This window comes from Panthera pardus, unplaced genomic scaffold (genome assembly GCF_024362965.1).
Source record: "Panthera pardus isolate Hobbes unplaced genomic scaffold, ASM2436296v1 HiC_scaffold_10, whole genome shotgun sequence".
NCBI lineage: Eukaryota > Metazoa > Chordata > Mammalia > Carnivora > Felidae > Panthera > Panthera pardus.
The window spans coordinates 97,504,395-97,515,637 of record NW_026526655.1 but is presented as its reverse complement, the minus strand read 5'-3'; the positions used below and the strand labels follow the sequence as shown (position 1 = coordinate 97,515,637).

General features: G+C 36.8%; 1 protein-coding gene across 1 annotated transcript in view; it reads left to right on the top strand.

Annotated features, from left to right (window-relative positions):
* The first annotated feature begins 1,746 nt into the window (after positions 1-1,746).
* SLC35F5 (solute carrier family 35 member F5) overlaps positions 1,747-11,243 on the top strand; it is a 36,697-nt gene continuing 27,200 nt past the window's right edge. Inside the window, exons 1-5 of the mRNA XM_019454121.2 lie at positions 1,747-2,037; positions 2,909-2,999; positions 3,148-3,289; positions 6,951-7,094; positions 9,908-9,970. Of these exons, the coding sequence (XP_019309666.2) occupies positions 1,998-2,037; positions 2,909-2,999; positions 3,148-3,289; positions 6,951-7,094; positions 9,908-9,970 (480 nt within the window). The 5' untranslated portion in view covers positions 1,747-1,997. The remainder of the gene's footprint in view (positions 2,038-2,908; positions 3,000-3,147; positions 3,290-6,950; positions 7,095-9,907; positions 9,971-11,243) is intronic.

Sequence of the window (11,243 nt, the reverse complement as noted above, 5' to 3'; positions counted from 1 at the left end):
CTTATATATGAAAATGTAGACAGTTGGTATTTGGTGTGAGATTTTGAAGTTACTGAGGACTTATCCTTGAGTATATATTATCCAAGATATATACTTGGGGTCCAAAGAAAGCAATGCCTGAAATTAAGATGGTATCACAGCACAGAAATCACACTAGAATCTGTTGTCACAGAGCAATACAGTGGAATCTCCTTCAGAGGGAACTGGGAAAATACATTAATGGACGATTAACCTAGGGTTGGAGACTGCTTGAAGACAGCTGGTCTGGAATTAACCTTATCTTCACTATCACAAGAGTATCACAGCATTGTCCTTTAGCAGATGCTGTGGAAACAGGTGGTAATAATGGTAACCTGCATTTACATACATTTACAAAGTACTATCATTTGCATTATTTAATTAAGAAAAAACCAACTGCCTCCCTATGTTTACAGATGGAGAACTGAGGCCAAATTGAGAGTAGAATCATCCTCAAGATTAGCAAACAAATTGTGGTCAGATTAAGAATTAGAAGTTTTCATGAGTATCCTTAGATACTCAGAGGTATTTATATTATTATTTTTTCGGTCTGTATATTATAAATGTAGCATATAATGAGCTTGACACCCTAAAGAATGTTAAAGAATAAAAAGGATGCTGATTATATTACTTACTATATGCAACCACATTTCCCCTAAGTAGTAATTTTAAGAACATGGTTAAGATTTTTCCAACTCTCAATGACAGGTTTCTGAATAATTCATTAGAGGTGCTTGATACTGATCATTTATTAGAAACTGGTTGAGCAACACAAAAAATGTCCATTGATATTGTTTCATTAGTCATCTGAATATGTAATTTCAGTGAAACAAAAGATTTAAAAGAATTAAAAAATGTAGTATATTGTCACTACGGCAAGAAAGTTAAATTCTTCCTATTTCTTACTATTGCACTTGAAGATGTTAAAAACGCACTGGTGGTGGATAACTCCAGTTAAATTACAGAACCCTTTAGTCTTGTTTTTCTTTTCTAAATACAAATTAGGACGTTGGTCAAGCATTTTTTATGGGATAGTCAAAAGACAGTTAAGAAAAAAATCTATACAGCTTACTATTTGTGGAGTTCCATGAGCCATGAATTGATCTAAGCCCTTCACATTTGTAAACTAATGTAATCCTGGCTTGCATATGTGTGTGTGTGTGTGTGTGTGTGTGTGTGTGTGTGTGTGTGTATACACACAAGTGTGCAGATATACATAAACAGATGAGGCAGGTGCCATCATTTTCTCATCATATGAGAAAACTGAGAGCCAAGGAGGTGAAGTACTTTCCCCTAGGGACACAGCTTCTACCTCCGAGAACTGGGATCTAGTTTTACACACAAAAGGTTCCAGAAAACAAAAGTTCTGCCAAGCAACTTTGCTTTCAGGTCCTATCCAACTCTAGGAAACGGAGCTGCTAGCTTTGGTTCTAGGGCGGGGCCATGTGGAGCCTCGGCCACCTCCCTCGTCCTTTATTCTGCCCCAGCCACCCACGCCCGCTTCCCTCTTCTTCCACCACACCCTGCTTTACTTCTTCTATCTGCGCTCCTCCCCAGCGTCACGGACCGGTCTTCGAGCTCCGCGCCCTTGCAGCCCGTAGTACTCCGCTCCAAGCAGCCAAGTCACCTTGGAGACGCGCCCACGCGCGGTGGGCCGTCGCGCCGCCGTGACGTAACCTCAGCGCCGCCGCCATCGGGCTGAGGGGGGCGGGGCGCAGGGGCAGGCTGGCCGGCTGGGGGCGTGGCCGGGGTCCAGCTTCGGGCCTCCGCGGCCATCGCTGCCTGCGCGGTCCCTTCCCCTCGCCCACTCCCGCCCTTCTGGGCCGAGTGGGGCTGGGTGGCGTCCGCAGCCTCGCCCCGAGGGATACCGCGGCTTCAGGTGCTGGGCCTCCAGCGCAGCGCAATGTCAGGCGCCGCGACAGCTCTGTGAGTCCGAGGCCGCGGCGCTGGGCGGCGGCGGGTCCGGGCCGAGGCCGCTCATGGTGCCGCCACGACACCATCGCGGGGCAGGAAGGCCAGGTAGGCAGGCAGGGGAGGGCCGCGAAATCAACCTGCGCCCAAACTGGCACCGAGTGTCCACGAACGGCCCCACCCCCAGCTGTTGGTGGCGGTCGGAGCGCCCTGGCCGAAATGGCACTGGTCTCCGAGGGGCGGCGTGAGGGGAAGGCTGACAGGGGCGTGTGAGCCTGGTGAGGACTCAGGCACTAGTGGGAGCTGCTCGAGCGCCGCCTCCGGGCTTTTTCTCACTCCCTGAGGAGGCGTCACCGGCTTAACTTTTTTTTTTTTTTCCCTCAAAGGAAGAGGATTCCCTTTAACAGCTGTTTCCTCACTCGTCTCGTGAATTTCTCTTTGGATCTAAAGAAACTAGATGCGGTGACAGGCAGGGGTGGGTGCGGGAGCGTAGAGTATCCTCCCCTTCTACCACGTGAGGCGTTTGGAAACGTGCCCTCAAGACTCAAAACAAATCACTTCCTCTCAAATAATCAAACTCCCCTGCCCAGAGACAGGGGACCGAGAAGACGCTCAGAAACAGGCGCGAGTCTAGACATTGCCCCCTGTGGTGGATTCCTCTGTAGGGAGAGGCGAATGGAGTTGTGTATTTACGAAACTTGGAGGAGCTATTTACCAGTCGTTAACTATTGTTAAATACTGCCGTTTGTTGAATACTGGCCTTTTTTTTTTTTTTCTGTACTGTGTACGTTTCTGAATATAATTTGAAATATACAGTGAATACCATTAGAGGCTAGAGAATAGTGTCAATTGTATTTAACACACTTAGGTATTTTTCTTTTCATTTGTTCATTTTGAATTTTAAGAGTAAAAAAGATGTGATGAACCTTATTTTGAGTCGTTGATGTTTTCGTAATCATCATTTTATGGTTGTTTATAGGTGCGCTGAGTTCTTTACCTCCTTTTAGACTCAGATCTGCCAAGTTTTCAGGCATTGCTGTTGAAGATCTCAGAAAGGCCTTCAAAGTAAGGTAAATCCAACTTTTAATTTACCGTGTGACCTTCAAACTGAACCTTAGCTAACCAGTGATGTTTATGTTTCTCTTACGCGAATTTCTCATTTTCTATGGTTATTTTTCGAAACCTTCTCTAATGGGATCTGTATTTTCTACAAAACAGACTGCAGATGGTGTGCGTATTTATCATGAACCGGATGAATTCCCAGAGCAGTGGTTTCACTCAGCGCAGGAGAATGGCTCTTGGGATTGTTATTCTCCTACTTGTTGATGTGATATGGGTCGCATCCTCAGAACTTACTTCGGTATGTAATTCTTGTGTAGGAATGATGTTGCATTCTAGTAATGCTGCGGTCAATCTGCAGTCTCTCTCTAATCATTTCTATCTCTCGAGCTTACTTCAAGCAGTATTTTGGGGGCGCCTGGGTGGCTCAGTCCTTTAAGCATCCAACTTCGTCTCGGGTCATGATCTCACGGTTTGGGAGTTCCAGCCCCGCTTCCGGCTCTGTGCTGACATTTTGGAGCCTGGAGCCTGCTTCAGATTCGGGGTCACCCTCTTTCTCTGCCCCTGCCCTGCTCATGCTCTGTCTCTCTCTCCTTCAAAAATAAAATAAACATAAAAATGTATTTTTTTTAAAAAAACAGTATTTTGAACGTTGAATTACTTATATTCTTTGATAAGTGAATTCGTGTCAATTCAAGTTGAAACAAAAGATACTCTTTTTTGTATCTTAGAGTTTTCATCTGTCTTCTAGAAGAGTTATTTTAAAAAAAAAAGAGTATGTGCATGTTTTCTTAATATTTGAATAGGTATCTGCTGTTTTCTTGTAAATTCAGGGTTTTTGCTGTTGTTTATAAATACTATTTTCTAGTGGAACAAGTATCTAGGATGCAAAACCATTTGTCACCATTTAGTGGATAGTAAGAATGCTTTTGGACAAATGAGTGAAAGTGATCAGAGTTTTCATTATTGTGCATATGCATGAGTGCATGCAGTTACACATTTGCCGATTCAAACATTGTAAAATACATGGTACACAGCGCATTCAGTTAAATTTTATTTTGCCTTTATCAGAGTACTCGTGATAGTAATGTGTTATTTTGAGTGCACAAAGTAGTTTTTCTTTCTAATTATATATGTAGTTATTTTTATTTGTTTAGTTAATCTCTATAAAAAGACATGCTTTTTATAAAGAAGCTTCACTTTCAGAAATTACTTTTCAACTTACATGTTGCAGTCTTAAGGCTAATATACAAAAGGAAACTAGCATTTATAAAATGAACTTAAATGTGAAAAAAAGCAGTTTGATACTGCTGGTCATCTCACATCATAGCTAAGTAAATAATTGATATTGACATTGTAGCCAATGAATAAATAAATTTTTAGCTGTTTTGGAAGTAGGCTCTGGAATACAACAGCCATTTATTTTTCACTCTTCTATAACTTTTTTTTTTTTTTTTTAGATTAACATTCTGTAGTTTAACCACAAAGAAATCTCTTTAATGTTGACAGGGAAATAAGCCTATCTTTAAAAATTTATTTTAGTTTTAAATAAATGGTTTTATTTTTATTTATCTGGTAATAAAATTTAGGACAGAAGAGGACCTGATCAAATTATAATTTAAGCAATTCCAATCTGTTGATAAGAGAACATTTTATAATTTTGTTATCCAAGAGCATATATGATGTGTCTAATTTTTCAGCCAAATATGCTCATTAAACTTTTGAGATATATTGTGTATTTCAACAAGAAAATCAATCTTTGTATTATAAAAACTTTCTAACATCTACAAAGTAGAGAGAATGGTATAATGGATCTTCATATACCTAACAACTATCAAATTTTGCCAGTCTTCTCTTATCAACCTCCCAGACATGTTTTCCTGGACTATTTTAAAGCACATTCTAGCCACTTATCCTTTCACCTATAAATTTTTTCATATTCACCTCAAACTGAAAGGTCCTAATTTTTAAAAATATGATCACTCTGCCATTAACATATCTAACAAAATTATAATTTCTTAAAATCATCTGGTTCCTGATCCATATTCAAATTGCTTTTAATTCACTTTTGTTCCTTAACTGTACTCTCCCACCCCTGCCTTTTTTAAAAATCATGCTATAAATTTGTCGGAAAAGCTGGATCATTTTTCCTATAGGATATATCACATTCTGGGTATCACAACAAGACTGCCATTAGCCTGGGTGACTCAGACAACAAACATTTATTTCTCACATCTGTGGCCTGGAGAGCTCAAGATCAAGGCACTGGCAGATGCAGTGTCTGGTGAGGATATGCTTCCTGGATCTTAGGTGGCAGTGTTCTCACTGTGTCCTCTCAAGGCAGAAAGGGCAGCATTCTGTGGTGTCTTTATAAGGCACTAATTCCATCCATGAGGGTTCTGTCCTTAGTTATCTCCAAAAGCCTCACCTCCAAATACCGTCACATTTAGGGGTTAGGATTTTAACATATGAACTTGGGGAAGACATACATATTCACTTCATAACACACATTCCAAATTTTGCTGATTGTTTCCTTGAGGTGTCATTTAACTTGCTCCTCCTTTTCTCTTACTTCCTGTAAAATGGTACTTAGGTTAAGTCTTGATTTGATTCAGGTTCAGTTTTTTGGGAAAAATACCTTGGTGGAACTGGGTACTTCCCATGATAACACATGAGTCACAAATGGCTGCAAGTCTTAGTTTGGGTGATGCCAACTTTGGCACTATAAAATTTCTTACCAACCTTTAGGTAGTAGTCAGTTATCCATATGATTATTCTCTTGATGGACTATTTCATTTAGGGGTTGTAAAATGATGATTTTTCTAAGGGTCATTACTTCTGCATTTCTTAGCTGGAATTCTTTACGGAGAGCTTTCTGTAACTACTATGTGGTTATCCTGAAACATGGTTCATATAGGAAGGGTTGAATAAATCTTGATTCTTTTCTTTTGTTCATTTTAGAGTAATGTTGCTTAGCAACTTCCATTAGTAACCATAGAGTATCATTATACATTCATGGATTTTTGTATATTTACTGTGTTTCAGATAGTTGTAGTTACTCCGTTTTATGCTTAAACTGTCCTATCTTTGACCAGTGGGGGCCCCTTCAAATTGACTCTACTGTCCTTTCAGTATGATCCTATTAATCTTTAACATCCTATTTGTTTTCTGGTGCAAGATGCCCCAGGCTCATCTGGTACTTTTCCTGCTCCATACTTGGATTTGGTCATTTCTTTAAGAACCCATGGTTTCTTTTAGTGCAAGATAATACAGATTACCATCAGGATTCTATAGGTGCTTACTCCTCCTGGGTCATTTTTTCCAGGCCTTTCAGTATACATAACTAGGAATATTTTTTTAGGAAACAAGAAAATCATGAGTTCTAAGTTAAATGAAGGTGACAGGTTTTATATAATTTCCTAACAATATTAAACTTCATGCAATTTTATTCATACACTGTTCTGCTTTATTACCTTCCTTTATGCTGTTTCCTCTGGGCTATTATTCAGTCCCCCACACTCAGCTCAAGAATAGCTTCTCTTAGGAAACTTCCATAATCCTCAAAATGGTCTGTCTCCCTTTGGTAATTCCATGGTACCTGTATACCCCTATTGTGGTACTTAACACATTATGCTGTTCTTTTCATAAATATATGAAAAGAAAGGCTGTCTTATTTTTCCTTAGCCTTTAGCACAAGTATTCTTTCTTGCATAGTAGGTTTTTGATGAATGTTGAACAGAACATTTTTTTTGGAAGTTGTTGCTGTTTTGTTTGGGAATATTCTTTGTATACAAGCAAATACAATATTTAGAAATGAGTATAAAATATTTTCATAATCCTTTTTGATTTTCTGTTTCACTTGAACTTCTAGAGTTAAAAATCATGTAATAGGCTTATTTTATTAGAGATAAGTAATAAGGTTTAAAGTCATTTCATAGTTTCTGTAAATTTTTCCTCTACAGTATGTTTTTACTCAGTACAACAAGCCGTTCTTCAGCACCTTTGCAAAAACATCTATGTTTGTTCTATACCTTTTGGGCTTTATTATTTGGAAGCCATGGAGACAACAGTGTACAAGAGGATTTCGAGGAAAGCATGCTGCTTTTGTAAGTTTTAAATTTTAAGTGCTTGTTGGAGAGGGGATTTATTTTTTCAAAGTGTAAAGTTAGTAGTGTCTCAAAGGACTGTCAAATTTCAAGTTGTTAAAATGAATGAAGATAACATAAGAGAAACCGACTTTTGTCCAAAATTTTAAATTCTTCTTCTAATCAACCTGGTATCAAAATATCTTATGAGAAATCAAAGGTGCATAATCACTTTCTTGCTGTTACCTCATAACATCCTTTGAGTTGTTAAAAATTATTGAGCTGGCCCAAAGCAATTAATGTGGAGATGAAGATGAAAGTGAGGAGTAAGAAGAATATCTGGAGTCTTTGGTCATTTGCACACTGGTTGAATAGCATCTAATTAGTGGTAAAGTTGATTGTAGAAATGAAATAATTCAAGGTTTTATTTATTGAAATGAGAATAGCATATTTAGACCATGTTTCAGATGTTTGGCTAACCAAATTATATTCTTTCATTGATAATCAGCACATAATGTGCTGATTCATAGAGTTGAGAGAAATAGCAGTTTATATAGTGATGTATCTTCCTTGTAGAAGTAGACACTGAATTTTTGAGAGTGAAGAATATTAAACTGCCTCTTACATTCTCTTCTTTTTCCCATCTTTCCTTTCTCTTCTTTTAAAATTGTGATAGAATATGCATAACATCAGATTTACCATTTTAGCCCCTTTTCTCCCCCCCCTTTTTTATTGTAGTTAGATATAGATGGCATAAAATTTACAATTTTAACCATTTTTAAATGTATAGTGGCATAGAGACACTTTGGTGGCTCAGCTGGTTGAACGTCCCACTTTGGCTTAGGTCATGATCTCAGTTTGTGGATTCGAGCCCTGCATCAGGCTCATTGCTGTCAGCACGGAGTCTGCTTCAGATCCTCTGTTCCTGCTCTCTCTCTGCCCCTCCCCTCATTCTGTCTCTCTCTCTCTCCCCCAAAAATAAATTAAAAAATAAAAATAAATGTATAGTGTCATATAATGAGCATTTTAAATGCTCGGTGGCATTAAATATATTCTCTTTGCTGTGCAGCCATCACCACTATCCATCTCCAGAACTTCTTCATTATCCCGAACAGAAACTGTATCCATTAAATAATAACTAACTCCCATTCCCCACTCTTTCCAAATACTTTCTTTCTCTTTTATTTTTTTGGTGTGTGTTATTTTTTGTGCATTAGATTAGTATTATTTATTGTCTTTTCTAATGAACACGTTCTATTTTTTACTTTGCAAAGGTAATGTACATTATAGAAATGTGTATACATTGTAGTATTACATGTAGGAATATGTTATGTGTATATAATACATGCACATTATTGAAAATTTAGAAAATACGGAGGGACAAAAAGAAGAAAATAAGTAATTCCAACATTCACAGAATAACCCCAGAGTATTTTGGCATATATCCTGCCATTCTTTTTCATGTATTTTCATTTTATATTTTATAAATTGGAATTGTACCATTATGTCCTGTTTTACAACTGGCTTTCTGTTCTTAGTGGTATATCATGAACAATAATGTAGTATTCCTAGAACATTTTTTAATGTTTTTTTTTATAGTAGTGATGAATGTTTATTGTTGAAGACAAATTATGGTAATAAGAAGAACAAGAATAGTCTGTCCATAATCTCACCATTCTAACAGCACTATATATATTTGATACTTTCTAGAGCTGTGTATTTATGTGCATATATTTAAAATTATAGTAGAAATAAGTTTAATATCATTGTCTAACCTGATTTTGCCTTTCATGTAACAATATATCATAAATACTTTTCCAGGCCAATAAATAAACGTTTGTTATTATCTTTTCTATTTTATTTAACTGTTCCTTGATAATTAGGTTGTTTTCACTTTCTCTTTTGATGTAAATAAATAGGAATATTTTTTATACACATCTGTAGTTATTTACTTAGGATAAATTTTGCAAAGCCTAATTGCTGGATAAAAAACTAGTGCCATTTTTCAGGCTTTTGCTTCTTACTACTAAATTACTGTCTATATTTCATATCACTGTTAGCAATGCATGCGATTGAATCCTTACCAAACCCCAACATTTATTAATTTGACAGGTGAACAGTTATACTTTGTTTAATCTGCCTGCTTTTGGTAGCTTTTTCTTTTATTTGTTGTGTAATAGAATTCTTTTTGAGTTGTCTATACCTTGTTTATTTTTCTACATTGACTCCTTCTTATTGACTTATAAGAATTCTTTTAAGAGCCTGGGCTTTGGTGTTTGAATCTTGTTCTGTCATTTGCTTATTGCTGACCTTGAGCAAGTTATTTAACTTCTTCAGACTTTAAGCAGAGATAATAGGGTAGCTGTGGGTATGAATAAAAGTATGCTTCTGCAGCAGTAGCCCAGAGTTCTCCCAAGTGCAGTCCAGGCCCTGAGATCCATTTAGGGGATTCTTGGTGTTAATACTGTTATCAGTGTAACACTAAGATGTTTTTTGTCTTTTTCACTAACCCACTTGTCCTTTCCCTGCCAATCTGAAATGTTATAATAGTATTGTGAAAAGGTTGTAAGTTTTGTATTTAGACTGACTTGAATTTTAATCCTGGCTCTGTCACTTAGATGAAATCTCTCAGCTTCAGTTTCTTCATCAGTAAAATGAAATTGATAATACCTACCTTGATGATTGAATACTTGGCATTAGCTGCTATTTTTATTAATAATTATACTCTTAAAGGTCTACTCTGGATTCTTGATTCTGTTCCTTTGAGCTGTGAATGACAGCAGCCTTACTTTATAACATGAGTTTAATCATATTTTATGTCCCATTATCTGTAGTTTGCAGATGCTGAAGGGTACTTTGCTGCTTGCACAACAGATACAACTATGAATAGTTCTTTGGTAAGTGCTTTTTTTCTCATCAGAAGTGGAATGGGTGGAATTGAGCCGTGACAGGAAGGACTGAAATAGCTTTATAGCACCACTATATTAAGATATAGATATATCTTAAAACTGGGTGCCTTCCATAAGAATTATAACTTAGTACTTTGTTTCCTGGGACCTAGAAGTAAGCAATTCCACCTTCTAAAGAGAGAGGGGAAGAGTATATTGGTTATGGAGTGAAAATACTAAGGGACAGTCCTTTGTCCTTTGTTTCTTGCTAACTTTGTCACTTTGTGTTCATTATTATTATTATCACTTAGAAACAAATATATTTGCTGGACACTGACAATATATAAGCAGATTATTTATTCCACAAATTTTTATACAAATTTTAAGAGCACTTAATATTTGTTAAGCACTTGTTCTAGGCTCTAGAGATATAGCTTATGTTCTAGTGTGTGAGAGTGTGTGTTTTGGGAGGGGGAAAGAGATAATAAGTGAACCAGTAAAGTAATTAACATATTCACTTATTTTAAGCATTTATAATCTAGTTGGAGAGAAAGTATGTAGAAATCTGGGTTTTTGTAGATCATTGTTAAGGCCCTTCTGTAAAATGTATTGGTCCAAATGTGGCATTCTATCTTATAAAAATTTTAATGTTACTCTAAAGTTTAACACCAGTTTATAAAGTACTAGTGTGGTGACTTTATTATTGTTTGCCTTTTTGAACTGTAGTTGTATGCAGGATAGGCTACCAGATGCTCTAAAGAATTTATGAAGCTTAGAGAAAATGTCATTTCTTTTGTCTGGGATCTTTAAAATCAGCAAGGTTAATATCAGTTGCCTCTATCAGCGTAGAAGAAAGAGTTGAGGTGGCAGACTATTCTTATAACTACTCTTCTACTGATTTTTGCTGTTATCTGTGAGATGGATATGTCAACATTTTCTAGACCAAATGCTGTAATGAAAAGTTTAGTGAATGAAGAGACTATGTCTTTTTTAAGACCCTGTTGCCTCTTCATTTACTGAATATTTTTCATTGGCAGAGTTCTATGCCAAGAGCTAAAGGGAAATTAAATTAAAACATTTTCTGTTAATTTAAGAAACAGCCTAGTTAAAGAATTGTGCCTTAAATATAGATCATTTAAAGAACATTTGTAAAAACAGAAGAATTCAGAACCATTTAAAAACATAGACCTTTAATGCATGGTTAGATAAACCTGGTAGTTCTGTTGTCTACCACTTGATTATTTTATATCTCGGCTTCTATAAAAGTATTTTTTTAATGTTT